Source organism: Salmo trutta, chromosome 12 (assembly GCF_901001165.1).
Source record: "Salmo trutta chromosome 12, fSalTru1.1, whole genome shotgun sequence".
Lineage (NCBI taxonomy): Eukaryota > Metazoa > Chordata > Actinopteri > Salmoniformes > Salmonidae > Salmo > Salmo trutta.
Window position 1 is genome coordinate 92,093,287 of NC_042968.1, and position 20,529 is coordinate 92,113,815.

At 45.5% G+C, this 20,529-nt stretch overlaps 1 protein-coding gene across 2 annotated transcripts in view; it reads right to left on the reverse strand.

The window, feature by feature from the left end:
* Window positions 1-10,548: 10,548 nt before the first annotated feature.
* Window positions 10,549-20,529, reverse strand: part of slc46a3 (solute carrier family 46 member 3) — a 31,122-nt gene continuing 21,141 nt past the window's right edge. For both annotated transcript variants that reach the window (XM_029770369.1, XM_029770370.1), the window contains 2 exons: window positions 19,616-19,772; window positions 10,549-12,066 (listed from right to left, as the gene is read on the reverse strand). In XM_029770369.1, coding sequence (XP_029626229.1) covers window positions 11,952-12,066; window positions 19,616-19,772 — 272 coding nt within the window. In that variant the 3' untranslated portion in view covers window positions 10,549-11,951. The remainder of the gene's footprint in view (window positions 12,067-19,615; window positions 19,773-20,529) is intronic.

Sequence of the window (20,529 nt, forward strand, 5' to 3'; positions counted from 1 at the left end):
CATGTCTCTACCACCCCTACATGTCTCTACCACCCCTACATGTCTCTACCACCCCCTACATGTCCCTACCACCCCTACATTTCTCTACCACCCCTACATGTCTCTACCACCCCTACATGTCTCTACCACCCCTACATGTCTCTACCACCCCTACAATTCTCTACCACCCCTACATGTCCCTACCACCCCTACATGTCCCTACCACCCCTACATGTCTCTACCACCCCTACATGTCTCTACCACCCCTACATGTCTCTACCTACCACCCCTACATGTCTCTACCACCCCTACATGTCTCTACCACCCCCTACATGTCTCTACCACCCCTACATGTCCTCTACCACCCCTACATGTCTCTACCACCCCTACATGTCCTCTAACCACCCCTACATGTCTCTACCACCCCTACATGTCTCTACCACCCCTACATGTCTCTACCACCCCTACATGTCTCTACCACCCCTACATGTCCCCTACCACCCCTACATGTCCCTACCACCCCTACATGTCTCTACCACCCCTACAGTCCTCTACCACCCCTACATGTCCCTACCACCCTACATGTCCCTCTACCACCCCTACATGTCTCTACCACCCCTACATGTCCTCTACCACCCCTACATGTCCCTACCACCCCTACATGTCCCTACCACCCCTACAGTCCTCTACCACCCCTACATGTCTCTACCACACCCTACAGTCTCTACCACCCCTACATGTCTCTACCACCCCTACATGTCTCTACCACCCATACATGTCCCTACCACCCCTACATCTCTCTACCACCCCTACATGTCCCTACCACCCCTACATGTCCCTACCACCCCTACATGTCCCTACCACCCCTACATGTCTCTACCACCCCTACATCTCTCTACCACCCCTACATGTCCCTACCACCCCTACATGTCCCTACCACCCCTACATCTCTCTACCACCCCTACATGTCTCTACCACCCCTACATGTCCCTACCACCCCTACATCTCTCTACCACCCCTACATGTCCCTACCACCCCTACATGTCTCTACCACCCCTACATGTCTCTACCACCCCTACATGTCCCTACCACCCCTACATGTCCCTACCACCCCTACATGTCTCTACCACCCCTACATGTCTCTACCACCCCTACATGTCCCTACCACCCCTACATGTCCCTACCACCCCTACATGTCTACCACCCCTACATGTCTCTACCACCCCTACATGTCTCTACCACCCCTACATGTCCCTACCACCCCTACATGTCCCTACATGTCTCTACCACCCCTACATGTCTCTACCACCCCTACATGTCTCTACCACCCCTACATGTCTCTACCACCCCTACATGTCTCTACCACCCCTACATGTCTCTACCACCCCTACATGTCCCTACCACCCCTACAATTCTCTACCACCCCTACATGTCTCTACCACCCTACATGTCTCTACCACCCCTACATGTCTCTACCACCCCTACAATTCTCTACCACCCCTACATGTCCCTACCACCCCTACATGTCCCTACCACCCCTACATGTCTCTACCACCCCTACATGTCTCTACCACCCCTACATGTCTCTACCACCCTACATGTCCCTACCACCCCTACATGTCTCTACCACCCCTACATGTCTCTACCACCCCTACATGTCCCTACCACCCCTACATGTCTCTACCACCCCTACATGTCTCTACCACCCCTACATGTCTCTACCACCCCTACATGTCTCTACCACCCCTACATGTCTCTACCACCCCTACATGTCCCTACCACCCCTACATGTCTCTACCACCCTACATGTCTCTACCACCCCTACCACCCCTACATGTCCCTACCACCCCTACATGTCTCTACCACCCCTACATGTCTCTACCACCCCTACATGTCTCTACCACCCCTACATGTCTCTACCACCCCTACATGTCTCTACCACCCCTACATGTCTCTACCACCCCTACATGTCCCTACCACCCCTACATGTCCCTACCACCCCTACATGTCAGCAATCCTTCACACACTGAAACAATAATGGTATAGATTGCATGGATTTATGTAATCTGCTGCAATCAATGAATGGATGAATTAACGAAGGAAGGAATACATTACGAATTGATGGATTGGTCGATGGATGGACAGATGGACGGATGGATGGATGGATGGACAGATGGACGGATGGACGGATGGATGGACAGATGGACAGATGGACGGATGGATGGATGGACAGATGGACAGATGGACGGATGGACGGATGGACGGATGGATGGACAGATGGACAGATGGATGGATGGATGGACAGATGGACGGATGGACGGACAGATGGACAGATGGACAGATGGACGGAGGGATGGACAGATGGACGGACAGACGGATGGACAGATGGACGGATGGAGGGATGGATGGACGGACGGATGGATGGACGGATAGACGGACGGACGGACGGACGGATGGACAGATGGACAGATGAACCAAAAACACCACTGAATGAATGTCTGCCTGGATGTTTGTGGAAGGCCACAGATAAAGCATGTACAGGTGAGACTGTGAATGTTCCCCATGTCTGTTTATGTACTTGGTGATCCCAGCTATATCTATACGTATATCCACAGCCCAGCCCAGTGCGGTCCTCACCGTAGGTCTATTCTCTGTCTCAGTTCAGAGGGAGAGTGATGGAGAGGAGGAGATAGAGGCTTGGTGAAGGAGAGAGTTGGAGAGGCTTGGTGGGTAGAGACAGGGAGAGGGGGAGATAGATAGAGGCTTAGAGAGAGAGAGAGAGAGAGAGAGAGAGAGAGAGATAGGAGGCTTGGTGAGGGAGAGAGTTGGAGAGGGAGAGATAGATAGAGGCTTGGAGAGAGAGAGAGAGAGAGAGAGAGAGAGAGAGGAGGCTTGGTGAGAGAGAGAGAGAGAGAGAGAGAGAGATAGGAGGCTTGGTGAGGGAGAGAGATGAAGAGGAGGAGATAGAGTTTCACAAAGGGTTGGAGTGTGCCTTGCAATCATGCAGTCAGCAAAATAAGCCCACACTATGGAAACAGAAGACCCGTCGGCCACAGTTCCCAACTCCTAACCCCGTCCCTCTCTGAAACAGTATACCTTCCTTCCAACTATCGCACCACAACTATCGACTCCGCCCAAACCACCATCCCCCACCCCAATCTCTCTCAACTCTCCTCCGACATACTCCTCACTAAACCCCAAGAACCACAAGACCCCCCCCCTTGCAAGACCTCCTTCCATTATCCATAAATAACCTCCCCAACCTCCTCCTCTCCGACCCCCCCCCCCTTCATTCCCTCCCCAATCTTTCCTCCTCCTCCTGCCCTGCCTCTAGACCGTGACTACACTAAACCCAGCCATCTAGAGATCTGTTACTCTACTGTAACCTCAACGTTTATCATGAGTAGTGATGACCTCGCTATCGTTCACTCTACTGCTCTGTGACCTCAATGGTCGTAGTAGCTGTGGGGGGGGGGGGGGCGATGTCAGCCTTGGTCCTCTTGTGATATCGCCCCTATTGGCCACCACCAAAAAAAAACTAGAAATTAATTAATGAATTAAAACTCGCTAAAACAACACGAGAAAATCGAATGTAAGTGGACAGATCATGACGAACGATAATGTTGCTGAACGATAATGTTGCTGAACGATAATGTTGCTGAACGATAACGTTGCTGAACGATAACGTTGCTGAACGATAATGTTGCTGAACGATAACGTTGCTGAACGATAACGTTGCTGAACGATAATGTTGCTGAACGATAATGTTGCTGAACGATAACGTTGCTGAACGATAATGTTGCTGAACGATAACGTTGCTGAACGATAACGTTGCTGAACGATAACGTTGCTGAAAGTCATGGAGTTGGCTAAATATTTTCAGAAAGAAACTGATAAAACACACAGGTGTTAAATCAAGGTGACTTAGAAAAGAGGAGGTTCAAGAGCGAGAGAGAGAGAGAGAGGTGATGTAGTGGTGATGTAGTGGTAATGTAGTGGTGATGTAGAGGTGATGTAGAGGTGAGAGAGTGGGGAGAGAGTGGTGATGTAGTGGTGATGTAGAGGTGATGTGGTGGTGTAGTGGTGGTGTAGAGGTGATGTAGAGGTGATGTGGTGGTGTAGTGGTGATGTAGAGGTGATGTAGAGGTGATGTAGTGGTGATGTAGTGGTGATGTAGAGGTGATGTGGAGGTGACGTAGTGGTGACGTGGAGGTGACGTAGTGGTGACGTAGTGGTGACGTAGTGGTGACGTAGTGGTGATGTAGAGGTGATGTGGTGGTGATGTGGTGGTGATGTAGAGGTGATGTAGTGGTGATGTAGTGGTGATGTGGAGGTGATGTAGAGGTGATGTAGTGGTGATGTAGAGGTGATGTAGTGGTGATGTAGTGGTGATGTAGTGGTGATGTAGTGGTGATGTAGTGGTGATGTGGTGGTGATGTGGTGGTGATGTAGAGGTGATGTAGTGGTGATGTAGAGGTGATGTAGTGGTGATGTAGTGGTGATGTAGAGGTGGTGTAGTGGTGATGTAGAGGTGATGTAGAGGTGATGTAGTGGTGATGTAGTGGTGATGTAGAGGTGATGTAGTGGTGATGTAGTGGTGATTTAGTGGTGATGTGGTGGTGATGTGGTGGTGATGTGGAGGTGATGTAGTGGTGATGTAGTGGTGATGTAGTGGTGATATAGTGGTGATGTAGTGGTGGTGATGTGGAGGTGATGTAGTGGTGATGTAGAGGTGATGTGGTGGTGTAGTGGTGGTGTAGAGGTGATGTAGAGGTGATGTAGAGGTGATGTAGTGGTGATGTAGTGGTGATGTGGAGGTGATGTGGTGGTGTAGTGGTGGTGTAGAGGTGATGTGGTGGTGATGTGGTGGTGATGATGTGGTGGTGATGTAGTGGTGATGTAGTGGTGATGTAGTGGTGATGTAGTGTCCACAACTAAAGAATCATTGTGGAATCTGAAAAGACACGTATCCTGAAAAGCAGAATGATGTACTTACTACAGTACATGCTAACAGAAAGGAACGAGCTGGGTAGCTATAGGTTAGAATGTCATTGTAGCAAATTATTTATAAACTAAAACTCTTAAAGGTTTCCTTCATTTTTATTCTAATATCTATACAAAAGGACATCATTGACTTTGTCCCAATAGGCCTGGCATACAGTGCATCCAGAAAGTATTCAGACCCCTTGACATTTTTCCACATTTTGTTACGTTACAGCCTTATTCTAAAATGGATTAAATACTTTTTCCCCTCATTAATATACACACAATACACCATAATGACGAAATGAAAACAGGTTTTTAGATTTTTTTGCAAATGTATTAAAAATAAAGAACATAAACAAGATTCTCTGGTCTGATGAAACCAAGATTGAATTATTTGGCCTGAATGCGAAGCGTCATGTCTGGAGGAACCCTGACACCATCCCTACGGTGAATCATGGTGGTGGCAGCATCATGCTGTGGGGATGTTTTTCAGCGGCAGGGACTGGGAGACTAGTCAGGATGGAGGGAAAGATGAACAGAGCAAAGTACAGAGATATCCTTGATGAAAACCTGATCCAGAGCGCTCAAGACCTCAGACTGGGTTGAAGGTTCACCCTCCAACAGGACGACCCTAAGCACACAGCCAAGACAATGCAGGAGTGGCTTCGGGACAAGTCTCTGAATGTCCTTGAGTGGCCCAGCCAGAGCCTGGACTTGAACCCGATCGAACTTCTCTGGAGACCTGAAAATAGCTGTGCAGCGACGCTCCCCATCCAACCTGACAGAGCTTGAGAGGATCTGCAGAGAAGAATGGAAGAAACTCCCTAAATACAGGTGTGCCAAGCTTGTAGCGTCATACCCAAGAAGACTCGAGGTTGTATTAGGATAAGGGGTGAGCGTAACCAAATCAAATTGTCACATGCCTTCGAATACAACATTATAGAACAGGTGTAGACCTTACTGTGAAATGCTTACTTACAAGCCCTTAAACAACAATGCAGTTCAAAAAAAAGAGTTAAGAAAATATTTACCAAATAAACTCTAAAGTAAAAAAATTATAAAAACTAACACAATAAAATAACGAGGCTATATACAGGGGGGTACCGATACAGAGTCAGTGTGCGGGGCCACTGGTTAGTTGAGGTAATTTGTACATGTAGGTAGGGGTAGTGAGTGACTATGCAGAGATAATAAACAATACCAGCTTGAAGAGATACGCTACCTCCTTGGAAAGGAAACTATCAACTCGCCGTCCGGCACGTAAATCTGCTCTACCAGTAGAAGAAGCAGCACTTAACTCTGCCCCTGTGCAGAACCAAACCCTGCCCCTGAGCAGAACCAAGTGCCCAAAAGACCTCGCATGTGGCCTCCTGAGTGGCGCAGTGGTCTAAGGCCCTGCATCGCAGTGCTAGAGGCCTTAATATACACCCGGGTTCAATCCCAGGCGGTGTCGCAGCCGGACGTGACCGGAAGACCCATGAGGCGGCGAACAACCGTCCCAGCATCGTCCGGGTTAGGTGAGCGTTTGGCCGACCCGGGATGTTCTTGTCCCAAATGCGCTCTAGCAACTCCTTATGGCAGGCCCGGGCGCATGCAAGCTGACACGTGTTGCCAGTTGTATGGTGTTTCCTCTGACACATTGGTGGCGGCTGGCTTCCGGGTTAAGCGAGCAGTGTGTCAAGAAGCTTCGGCTGTAGGCTTTTACTCTTGTTACTTTTGAAAGCTAGGACACCTTCTTCGGCTAGAATATTTGGGAAATAAGCCACTGTTCATAACTTTAGCTTGTCTTAAAGCTGTAATGATAGGCCGGTAGGAGTATAGGTTATTGGTCATTTGGTTTTAAACCCTCGCATGGAGAGATTTCCCCAGCCCGAATGAATCATTTCTTTCTTTATTAAGCTTAAAAACTTGTCATTCTGGCTACCTTACCGTTTTTAGGCTTTTTTGAGACGGAACTCATCAAGCGTAGCCTTCAGTCATATTCATAGCCTATTGAACGGAGAGAGAAGGGAATATAGACTTCCTTTTTTAAACAGATAGACACAAGACGGTGTCCGTTATAAAAGCATGTATTAAAAAGTTAAGGCCTAATCCCCATGTCTCCGACAGAGAGAATATGTTCTAACTGGTATTTATTTTGCTGCTTTGGTGGAATTCTCTGCTCTGTCTGGCCTACATTCCTCTCTTGCGTTCTGTAGGCTATATAACATACTTATATAACACACATATATATATATATATATATATACACACACACATACATACACACACACATATATGTATGTATATATATACACACACATACATACACACATATATATATATATATATATATATATATATATATAACATATATACATACTACATATATATATACACTACATATATATATATATACTACATATTTATTGAAATAGGCTATAGCAAATAAAAATAGGCTAATTACTCAGAATGTCACTTGTGTGCTGCTCTGCTGTGCACTACGGCGCCAGTCAAGATCAAATAGGCTAAACCATCGTCTGTCACATCACGATGTCGTCGTCGGCTGTCGATCGTCACCGATAGACGATGCTGTCGTAATATCACCCAACCCTAGTAGCGACATTACATCAGGGACCGCAATGGAAATAAATCCCTGACCTCATCGCCATAACCATCATCTAACTCAGGATGTCAGCTCTGAATTCATCCTGACCTCATCGCCATCGTGGTGATTTACTGGACGTAATCCAAGGGCTCTGGTCAAAAGTAGTGCACTATATAGGGAATAGGGTGCCATAGGGCTCTGGTCTAAAGTAGTGCACTATATAGGGAATAGGGTGCCATAGGGCTCTGATCTAAAGTAGTGCACTATATAGGGAATAGGGTGCCATAGGGCTCTGGTCTAAAGTAGTGCACTATATAGGGAATAGGGTGCCATTGGGTTCTGGTCTAAAGTAGTGCCCTATATAGGGAATAGGGTGCCATAGGGCTCTGGTCTAAAGTAGTGCACTATATAGGGAATAGGGCTCTGGTCTAAAGTAGTGCACTATATAGGGAATAGGGTGCCATAGGGCTCTGGTCTAAAGTAGTGCACTATATAGCGAATAGGGTGCCATTTTGGATGTATACCTTGTCTCTTGTCGCCATCTAGTGTCCTGTAAGCTCGGTGTTGATCAGATTGACTGGAGCCTGAGAATCTTTATGGTGATGAGAGAAGAGAAGAGGGCCTATGGCTGGTTTTACATGCTGTAGAAAGAGCGGTCTTACGGAGAGCTTTCAGTAGAGAAAGATTTGCACACAGTTGGTTGGTTTCCCATACATCTTGCCAATCCAAAACTGGCATGGAATCCATGTGCAGCGAAAAAAGAAAACAAGCACACAATAAGTCAATGTTTATCCATCTTTCTATAGCACTCAAAACCAACACTGAAGGAGAGGAGAGAGGAGGAGAGGAGAAGAGATGGGGGGGAGAAGAGGAGAGGAAAGAGGGGAGAGAGGAGAGAAGAGGAGGGGAGAGAGGGGGAGAAAAGAGGAGGGGAGAGAGGGGGGAGAGAAAACCAGGAGGGGAGATACGGAGGAGAGAAGAGGTGGAGAAGAGGAGAGGAGGGGAGAGGAGGGGAGAGAAGAGGAGGGGAGAGGAGAGGAAGGGAGAGAAGAGGAGAGAGGAGAGGAGCAAGGAGGGGAGAGAAGAGGGGGAGAGGGATTGCGTGTCAAATAAACACTGTCCTGATGGGAGCTGCCTCTCCTGCATATCCCAGTTCAGTTCAGACATCAAACCAAACCCCAGTCTCTGGTCATGCCCGGTCTAGACATGGTGTGTCCCCCCCAAATGACACACTATGCGCTTTACAGTGCACTTCATTTGTTATGGGAGCTGCTGAGAAACATTTAGCGTTTCACTTTCTATTATTCTCTTTAGCGTAGCCGCGGTAGAGGCCGCGGTAGAGCACCATTTTTGGCACCATTTTTGTTTGGTCAAAAGACAAAAGCATTATATCAGTAAATGAAACAGCCTAAAGCGTACAAGCAGCCCTACATGGAGCCGGATCAACTGTAGATATGTATTGTTTTGTTTTTTTGCATATATTTTTTCTGTGACAACCAAATTGGTAGTTACAGTCTTGTCCCATTGCTGAATCTCCCCTACGGACTGGGGAGAGGCGAAGGTTCGAGAGGACGCTCCGAATCATCATAATTTTATAACATTTTTGACATGCGTTTTTCTGGATTTTTGTTGTTGTTGTTATTCTGTCTCACTGTTCAAATAAACCTACTATTAAAATGATAGTCTGATCATTTCTTTGTCAGTGAGCAAACGTACAAAATCAGCAGGGGATCAAATTCCTTTTTTCCCTCTCAATGTATCTCTGACTAAATATGGCTGGGTTTATATCCCGGTGGGTACTGGGCAGTAATGGCTCTGAGGCTTTATCCTAAACCAAGAGTGACACCTGGTGGTCACTATAGACATTACACGTTGGTTTTCCAGTAAAGCAAAACCACTGAAAGCAAAATATTGCAATCCAGCCACATACATGTTCAGCTGTCCAAAAAAGAAAAACAACAGATGAAAAATGACAGACTTTTATAAAGTCCGTCAGACATTGCTGACATGTCTTTATTTTTAAATTAAACATTTTTTACACATTTGTGGCATTCTAAAATTATATAAAAAAAATAAAAACAACAGCACACAACCAATGGCTCAAATTAAAATGTTAAAAACATTTGTACCTAAAGTAGTATTTCCCCAATACTGTCATTTGCATCCATTTTTACTATATGCTGGGTTTTTTTTTGTTTTTTTTTACATGATCAGTTGATCATTTCTGAGTTATTGATCAATGTGGTTAATCAATGGAAGTGGAAGTAAACTATTGTAACAGTGAAGTGAACAGTTAGCCTGAGAGTCAGCTGTTTGTGCACAATCAGATCTGGGACTAGACTGGTACATCATACGAAAAAAACAAAGTAATCTTAAATAGGAACATATTTTAAATTCACAACATAACATACATAGGCATTTCATCATTAAGTCCTTTAGGAAATAATGTCTGGAGGGTGAAAATCCAGAAACATTTTCTTTTGCTCAGAGTATTATTAATATCACCTCCCCTGTCTGATATCTTGACTTTGTTTTTTTTTCGTATGATGTACCCAATGATTAATGAAAACTTGCTATGTCCTCGTTGTGATTTTATGGACGTGTTTGGTGCGTCTTGTCTTTACACTTGTAATATTTGTGAAATGCATATTGTTATGTTTGGTAGCACTTATTTATTTTTCCTTAGCCTCCAACTCCTTTCCATATGTGGAACGGATGTGGGTGGGGCTAGGTCTACATAGAGGTGCTGTTTTAGAAAATTCACAAAAGCTCTGACGAAGGCCTTTGGGCCGATACGTAAGCTAATTAAATACCAGTGATACTATCAAGAGCAGTGTGCGGTTTCCTTCATCCTGTTCTAATTGCTTTAATTGTTGCCATGCACCTGCAACAAGACTGCTCAGATGTGCGAGTGCCTTTTGAATCTTACTAGACTGGTGAGTAAAACTGGGCTTTTCAACCAGTTCGGCTCACGGGGAGGCTAACGAGTCATTACATAGGCCAGACAGAACGTTTATTTCCTTGAGCGTCTATACAAGTCTTATCATGTTGTGTTTCTGTGCGAAAACATTGAGAGAGTGCTGAACAGGTTGTTATAAGCAGGTAGGTGGAACAAACACATGGCGTGACTCATAGACTACCCATCTGTGCACGGGGAGGCTACCCTAAACCTTCTAATACTGCATAGACACTTGAAAACACCCTAGTACGCAGACTACTGCTGCTGTCTGCTATCGCTTTCTGTTTGTTAGACATCTGACCAATATTCCTTTCTCTTCGTTAGATATCCAGCCAATGTGACTTTTCACTTCACAAGGTGTTCTAGGAATCGGAGTAATTGTACGTACCTGAACATGCAACAATCAATTTGCTAATTTCCCTTCTGCAATGACATGGATAATGATACGGATGGGTTAGCCTACACTATGTAACCTTTATGTACACTGTACAACATCACAACAGAATGTACTATTCCACCATGATGGAATAGGAGGGTCTTATTATTCCACCATGATGAGTGATAGGAGGGTCTTATTATTCCACCATGATGAGTGATAGGATGATCTTATTATTCCACCATGATGATTGATAGGAGGATCAGTTATTCATGTATCCTCTATATATACAACTCATGTCCTCTAGTTACTGCTGTGTGAGGTGCATATGGAAGCAATGTTTTATATTTAATACATCTAAACCTTTAGATGTTATACCAGGGATTCAAAGAAAGTTTACAGAGAAATGACCCTGAGTACAGGGACTAGGAAAACCAAACCAACCCCCCCCCCCCAAACAAACCTAGTTAAACCTTAGATTTAAGATGCATTGGAATGACTGCATCAGTTATTAAAAACATAAATATGTGCCCTAAAATGGCACCCTAATTCCCTATATAGTGCACTACTTTTGACCAGGGCGCATAGGGGATCAGGTCAAAAGTAGTGCTCCCTATATACAGTAGAGACCTGGAAGCCAGTTCCACTGCTTTTCTCCCATAGTCCCACCTCTAACCTGGGACACCAGGTGGGTGCAATTATTATCAGGTAGAACAGAAAACCAGCAGGAATCAGGACCTTGTACGGTTGGATTTGAAACACTCTGAAAACATATACTTTTGTTTTAACATAGTTAAACATGGCACATATTCACACATTGTATTTCCTTTTAAAAATGTTTCTGCCATGATTATTAATAAAAGTGACACACGTGCTAATAGTGCATATTTCCAAAAGGGCTTTATAGCAGAGCAGTTGACCTGAGGTAATCTCTCTCTCTGATGGCTTTATACTCAGAGGATTAAGAGTGTAGCTCTCTGTCTGTCAGAACAGACGTTGACACGGAGAGAGAAAAGAGAAAAGTGCACCAGGGTTTCCAGTCTTCCCACTCCAGGCCTCCAGTCTCAGGTGAGGGGAGGATTGTCGTTCTCGTCCCCAGCGAGACCTTCCTCTCCAGGGATGAGGGCCTCCGTCTCCTTGGCTTCTTTACCTTCTTCCACTCCCAGCAGCCCCACACCCCTGGAGGACACACAGAGACAGAGAGAGAGAGAGAGAGAGAGAGACACAGAGAGAGAGAGAGAGAGAGAGAGAGAGAGAGAGAGAGAGAGAGAGAGAGAGAGAGAGAGAGAGAGAGAGAGAGAGAGAGAGAGAGAGAGAGGAGAGAGAGAGAGAGAGAGAGAGAGAGAAATCAAATCCAATTTTATTTGTCACAGCGCCGAATACAACAGGTGTAGACTTTACCATGAAATGCTTACTTACAGGCCCTTAACCAACAATGCAGAGTTATAAAGTAAGAAAAGATTAGCAAATAAGAAAGAAAAAAATATATAAGGAAATTAGGGGATAGCGAGGGGATAGGGAGGTCATAGTGACGGGATAGTACCTACGCAATGACACACCTGTCCAATGACACACCTGTCCAATGACACACCTGTCCAATGAAATGACAACGCAATGAGACACCTGTCCAATGACACACCTGTCCAATGAAATGACAACGCAATGAGACACCTGTCCAATGACACACCTCTCCAATGACACACCTGTCCAATGACACACCTGTCCAATGACACACCTGTCCAATGAAATGACAACGCAATGAGACACCTGTCCAATGAAATGACTACGCAATGACACACCTGTCCAATGAAATGCTTACGCAATGACACACCTGTCCAATGAAATGCTTACGCAATGAGACACCTGTCCAATGAAATGCTTACGCAATGAGACACCTGTCCAATGAAATGCTTACGCAATGAGACACCTGTCCAATGAAATGCTTACGCAATGAGACACCTGTCCAATGAAATGACAACGCAATGAGACACCTGTCCAATGAAATGCTTACGCAATGAGACACCTGTCCAATGAAATGCTTACGCAATGAGACACCTGTCCAATGAAATGCTTACGCAATGAGACACCTGTCCAATGAAATGCTTACGCAATGAGACACCTGTCCAATGAAATGCTTACGCAATGAGACACCTGTCCAATGAAATGCTTACGCAATGAGACACCTGTCCAATGAAATGCTTACGCAATGAGACACCTGTCCAATGAAATGCTTACGCAATGAGACGCCTGTCCAATGAAATGACAACGCAATGACACGCCTGTCCAATGAAATGCTTACGCAATGAGACACCTGTCCAATGAAATGCTTACGCAATGACACACCTGTCCAATGAAATGCTTACGCAATGAGACACCTGTCCAATGAAATGCTTACGCAATGACACACCTGTCCAATGAAATGCTTACGCAATGAGACACCTGTCCAATGAAATGCTTACGCAATGAGACACCTGTCCAATGAAATGCTTACGCAATGACACACCTGTCCAATGAAATGCTTACGCAATGACACACCTGTCCAATGAAATGCTTACGCAATGACACACCCGTCCAATGAAATGCTTACGCAATGAGACACCTGTCCAATGAAATGCTTACGCAATGAGACACCTGTCCAATGAAATGCTTACGCAATGACACACCTGTCCAATGAAATGCTTACGCAATGACACACCTGTCCAATGAAATGCTTACGCAATGACACACCTGTCCAATGAAATGCTTACGCAATGAGACACCTGTCCAATGAAATGCTTACGCAATGACACACCCGTCCAATGAAATGCTTACGCAATGAGACACCTGTCCAATGAAATGCTTACGCAATGACACACCTGTCCAATGAAATGCTTACGCAATGACACACCTGTCCAATGAAATGCTTACGCAATGAGACACCTGTCCAATGAAATGCTTACGCAATGACCTACCTGTCAATGAAATGCCTAAAACTGTGATGTGTACAAAGCTGTCATCAAGACAAAGTGGGGCTACTTTGAAGAATCAAAAATATTAAATATATTTTGATTTGTTTAACACTTTTTTTGGTTACTATATGATTCTATATGTGTTATTTCGTAGTGTTGATGTCCTCACTATTATTATTATTATTCTACTATGTAGAAAATAGTAAAACTAAAGAAAAACCCTTGAATGAGTAGGTGTGTCCAAACTTTTGACTGGTACTGTGCATACACACAGAAGAGAGAGAGGGGTGGTCATGGTTAGCGGCAGACCGGGACAAAAAAAATAATCTCAGGCATTTCTACCACAGCGGGCCATTATTTTCCTTGAGGCTCCCATTATCAGCAAGATAATGATAATTTTGAGCAACCCCCCCCTAAAGTTAAAACAGACCCACTAGGCTAAAACTGGACCAGTCCACGTCCCCTCCTGCCTGCATGCAAACCGTAAATACTAGATAACATTACAGCCATATCTGGGTCAGGATGAAAATCTAACATCTCACCTTACTCATTGGTCACATGTCAACTCAAAACCTGTATGTTCACTAATGTTGCTGATACCTGATACGGTACTGTTCATATGACTGGTGACTGGGAGTAACATCCTATCATGGAAGTTTACTAAACAGAGTTAACAGGGAGTTTGGTGGCAGTATAGCGGTAGTATAGGGGTAGTGTAGCAGTATGGGGTAGTATAGGGGTAGCATAGCGGTAGTATAGGGGTAGCATAGCGGTAGTATAGCAGTATAGGGGTAGTATAGGGGTAGTGTAGCAGTATAGGGGTAGTATAGGGGTAGCATAGGGGTAGAGTAGCAGTATAGGGGTAGTATAGCAGTGGTGTAGTAGTATAGGGGCAGTATAGTAGTACAGGGATAGTATAGAAGTAGTAGTAGTAGTAGTAGTAGTAGTAGTAGTAGTAGTAGTAGTAGTAGTAGTAGTAGTAGTAGTAGTAGTAGTAGTAGTAGTAGTAGTAGTAGTATAGGGGTAGAGTAGCAGTATAGGTGTAGTATAGTAGTAGTATAGTAGTATAGGGGTAGCATAGCGGTAGTAAAGTAGTATAGGGGTAGCATAGCGGTAGTATAGTAGTATAGGGGTAGTGTAGCAGTGGTGTAGTAGTATAGGGGCAGTATAGTAGTACAGGGATAGTATAGAAGTAGTAGTAGTAGTAGTAGTAGTAGTAGTAGTAGTAGTAGTAGTAGTAGTAGTAGTAGTAGTAGTAGTAGCAGTAGTAGTAGTAGTAGTAGTAGTAGTAGTAGTAGTAGTATAGGGGTAGAGTAGCAGTATAGGTGTAGTATAGTAGTAGTATAGTAGTATAGGGGTAGCATAGCGGTAGTATAGTAGTATAGGGGTAGCATAGCGGTAGTATAGTAGTATAGGGGTAGCATAGCGGTAGTATAGTAGTATAGGTGTAGTATAGCTGCAGCATAGGGGTAGCATAGCAGTAGTAAAGTAGTATAGGGGTAGTATAGTAGTATAGGGGTAGTATAGTAGTATAGGGGTAGTATAGCTGCAGCATAGGGGTAGCATAGCGGTAGTAAAGTAGTATAGGGGTAGTATAGCAGTAGTGTAGTAGTAGTATAGGGGTAGTGTAGTGGTATAGGGGTAGTATAGGGGTAGTATAATAGTAGCATAGGGGTAGTGTAGTAGTACAGGGATAGTATAGAAGTAGTGTAGTAGTAGTAGTAGTAGTATGGGGGTAGAGCAGCAGTATAGGGGTAGTATAGCAGTAGTGTAGTAGTAGTAAAGGGGTAGCATAGCGGTAGTATAGTAGTAGTATAGGGGTAGTGTAGTAGTACAGGGATAGTATAGAAGTAGTGTAGTAGTATAGGGGTAGTATAGGGGTAGTGTAGTGGTATAGGGGTAGCATAGTAGTAGTATAGGGGCAGTATAGTACTTGTATAGTAGTAGTACAGGGGTAGCGATCTCAGAATTCCAAATTGAGCAGCAGCAGCTGAAAAATGAGCTCCTACAAATATTGAAATTTACATGGTTTTTAGAGTGAAGTACATCGGAAAAAATCAAAAGAAAACTGCAAGACTGAATAGGAGAAAAAACAAGCAACAAACAAAGAAGATAGTAACTTTTTTCAAAAGCCTATTTTTCATAAAATTGTAGTTATCTTAGCTAGCTGAATTGTTTACCAGTTGCTAAGCAGTTGCTAGGGACTCTTTTGGAAGAAGCTAGCTAGCTAACGAAGAATAACAAAGAATATCTAGTTAACAGAAGAAAAGAAAGAAAATCAGGACAGAAGAAAAAGGATATCAAAGTGAAACAGTTCTCTAAAGACACAAGAGACAATAATACAAGAAACAACACTTCTGTAGCTTGTCAACTATGTGTCTGTCTATCCCTGTTCTCTCCCCTCTGCACAGGCCATACAAACGCTTCACACCGCGTGGCCGCTGCCACTCTAACCTGGTGGTCCCAGCGCGCACGACCCACGTGGAGTTCCAAGTCTCCGACCACTACCTTGTATCCTTTTCCCTCTCGCTCTCATCCAACACTTCTCACTCTGCCCCTACTCGGATGGTATTGCGCCGTCCCAACCTTCGCTCTCTCTCTCCCGCTACTCTCTCCTCTTCCATCCTATCATCTCGTCCCTCTGCTCAAACCTTCTCCAACCAATCTCCTGATTCTGCCTCCTCAACCCTTTGATTTTCTCTGTCCCCTATCCTCCAGGCCGGCTCGGTCCTCCCCTCCTGCTCCGTGGCTTGACGACTCACTGCGAGCTCACAGAACAAGGCTCCGGGCAGCTGAGCGGAAATGGAGGAAAACTCGCCTCCCTGCGGACCTGACATCCTTTCACTCCCTCCTCTCTACATTCCCCTCTTCTGTCTCTGCTGCTAAAGCCACTTTCTACCACTCTAAATTCCAAGCATCTGCCTCTAACCCTAGGAAGCTCTTTGCTACCTTCTCCTCCCTCCTGAATCCTCCTCCCCCTCCCCCCCTCCCTCTCTGCGGATGACTTCGTCAACCATTTTGAAAAGAAGGTTGACGATATCCGATCCTCGTTTGCTAAGTCAAACGACACCGCTGGTCCTGCTCACACTGCCCTACCCTGTGCTTTGACCTCTTTCTCCCCTCTCTCTCCAGATGAAATCTTGCGTCTTGTGACGGCCGGCCGCCCAACAACCTGCCCACTTGACCCTATCCCCTCCTCTCTTCTCCAGACCATTTCCAGAGACCTTCTCCCCTACCTCACCTCGCTCATCAACTCATCCTTGACCGCTGGCTACGTCCCTTCCGTCTTCAAGAGAGCGAGAGTTGCACCCCTTCTGAAAAAACCTACACTCGATCCCTCCGATGTCAACAACTACAGACCAGTATCCCTTCTTTCTTTTCTCTCCAAAACTCTTGAACGTGCCGTCCTTGGCCAGCTCTCCTGCTATCTCTCTCAGAATGACCTTCTTGATCCTAATCAGTCAGGTTTCAAGACTGGGCATTCAACTGAGACTGCTCTTCTCTGTGTCACGGAGGCTCTCCGCACTGCTAAAGCTAACTCTCTCTCCTCTGCTCTCATCCTTCTAGACCTATCTGCTGCCTTTGATACTGTGAACCATCAGATCCTCCTCTCCACCCTCTCCGAGTTGGGCATCTCCGGCGCGGCCCACGCTTGGATTAAGTCCTACCTGACAAGTCGCTCCTACCAGGTGGCGTGGCGAGAATCTGTCTCCGCACCACGCGCTCTCACCACTGGTGTCCCCCAGGGCTCTGTTCTAGGCCCTCTCCTATTCTCGCTATACACCAAGTCACTTGGCTCTGTCATATCCTCACATGGTCTCTCCTATCATTGCTATGCAGACGACACACAATTAATCTTCTCCTTTCCCCCTTCTCATAACCAGGCGGCGAATCGCATCTCTGCATGTCTGGCAGACATATCAGTGTGGATGACGGATCACCACCTCAAGCTGAACCTCGGCAAGACGGAGCTGCTCTTCCTCCCGGGGAAGGACTGCCCGTTCCATGATCTCGCCATCACGGTTGACAACTCCCTTGTGTCCTCCTCCCAGAGTGCTAAGAACCTTGGCGTGATCCTGGACAACACCCTGTCGTTCTCCACTAACATCAAGGCGGTGACCCGATCCTGTAGGTTCATGCTCTACAACATTCGCAGAGTACGACCCTGCCTCACACAGGAAGCGACGCAGGTCCTAATCCAGGCACTTGTCATCTCCCGTCTGGATTACTGCAACTCGCTGTTGGCTGGGCTCCCTGCCTGTGCCATTAAACCCCTACAACTCATCCAGAACGTCGCAGCCTGTCTGGTGTTCAACCTTCCCAAGTTCTCTCACGTCACCCCGCTCCTCCGCTCTCTCCACTGGCTTCCAGTTGAAGCTCGCATCCGCTACAAGACCATGGTGCTTGCCTACGGAGCTGTGAGGGGAACGGCACCTCCATACCTTCAGGCTCTGATCAGGCCCTGCACCCAAACAAGGGCACTGCGTTCATCCACCTCTGGCCTGCTGGCCCCCCTACCTCTGAGGAAGCACGGTTCCCGCTCAGCCCAGTCCAAACTGTTCGCTGCTCTGGCACCCCAATGGTGGAACAAGCTCCCTCACGACGCCAGGAGAATCCTGAAACCCCACCTCTTTAAGGAATACCTGGGATAGGATAAAGTAATCCTTCTACCCCCCCACCCCCTTAAAAGATTTAGATGCACTATTGTAAAGTGGTTGTTCCACTGGATATCATAAGGTGAATGCACCAATTTGTAAGTCGCTCTGGATAAGAGCGTCTGCTAAATGACTTAAATGTAAATGTAAATGTAGTATAGTAGTAGTAAAGCAGTAGCACAGGGGTAGTATAGTAGTATAGGGGTAGTATAGCTGCAGCATAGGGGTAGCATAGCGGTAGTAAAGTAGTATAGGGGTAGTATAGCAGTAGTAGTAGTAGTATAGGGGTAGAGTAGCAGTATAGGGGTAGTATAGCAGTAGTGTAGTAGTAGTATAGGGGTAGCATAGCGGTAGTATAGGGGTAGTGTAATAGTAGTATAGGGGTAGTATAGTGGTAGTAAAGGGGCAGTATAGTAGTAGTATAGTAGTAGTATAGGGGTAGTGTAGTAGTACAGGGATAGTATAGAAGTAGTGTAGTAGTATAGGGGTAGTGTAGTGGTATAGGGGTAGTATAGTAGTAGTATAGGGGCAGTAGAGTACTTGTATAGTAGTAGTACAGGGGTAGTATAGTAGTAGTATAGTAGTAGCACAGGGGTAGTATAGTAGTAGTGTAGTAGCATAGGGGTAGTATGGGGTAACATAGTACTAGTATAGTAGTACTAGGGGTAACATAGTACCCCTAGTAGTACTAGGGGTAGTATAACGGTAGTATAGCAGTAGTACTGGGGCAGTATAGCGGTAGTATAGTAGTAGTAAAGGGGTAGTATAGTAGTATAGGGGTAGCATAGGGTCAGTATAGGGGTAGTGTAATAGTAGTATAGGGGTAGTATAGTGGTAGTAAAGGGGCAGTATAGTAGTAGTATAGGGGGATTATAGTAGTAGTATAGGGGTAGTATAGTAGTATAATAGTAGCAGTATAGCGCTAGTGTAGTAGTAGTATAGGGGTAGTATAATAGTAGTATAGGGGCAGTATAGTAGTAGTATAGTGGCAGTAGTATAGGGGTAGTATAGTAGTAGTATACTGCTAGTATAGTAATAGTATAGGGGCATTATAGTAGTAGTATAGTGGCAGTAGTATAGGGGTAGTATAGTAGTAGTATAGGGGTAGTAGTATATAATACTCACGCTAGCATTGCCAAGGGGATGACACAGAGTCCAGCAGACAACAGGAAGCAGAATCCAGGGTACCAGGTTACCGTGGCAGCGTAGAGACTATTGAACACAGCTATCGCCACACTGATGCTAACACTGTCCAGGCACGCCAAGCACGCAAACAAGGCTCCTATGCACACACACACACACACACACACACACACACACGCGAGAGAGAAAGAGAGAGACATAGAGAAAGACAATACACTGTCAGATAAAGAAGTTCAGTTGCCACATAGGTAAATCACCCTAAATTAAAATACTTTAGCCCAACGTTGTGAGACGGAAGGAGCAGAGTCCACCTCCTCTGTTATCTGTAACCATGTCATAATGGTTGCCTAGCTTCCACATTATTGCCGCAAGTTCCATGGTTGCCATAGCGTCGTGAGGTAGCCTAGGCAGAGAGCTCTGTAAATATTGTAAATATTTTATTTGTTATTTTTTTGTGTTGTTTTTATAATTGTATATTTGAATCAACTTTTTGGGGGGGGTTTTGATAACTTGTTGATAGATTAACTGTAATATCTGGCGGTGACTGATTATGACACGTCAGTTTGTATTTTGCTTGGCTAGGTAGCTAATATGATTTGAATGATGCAGCAACACCAAATCAACAGCATTGGTTTTGGTGTGTGAGGGGGATGCAGAGGCTTGCTTCGTAGGAGGCTTTTCAGAGCCACTGCTGAGGTGTGGTGGTCTTACTGGAGCATTTACAGTTGCCAAAAAAACACATTACCCAGGTGGTTGCTTCATTTCAGTAGTGGACGATCCAGCCTAGCTACGGACGAGGAACAAAGCCAGGATCGTTCCACCTCAAAAAGCACCAGAAAGAGGATTTCAACACCCACCATGTCAGATTGTTCTGAAATCGTTTCTGTTGTTAGAAA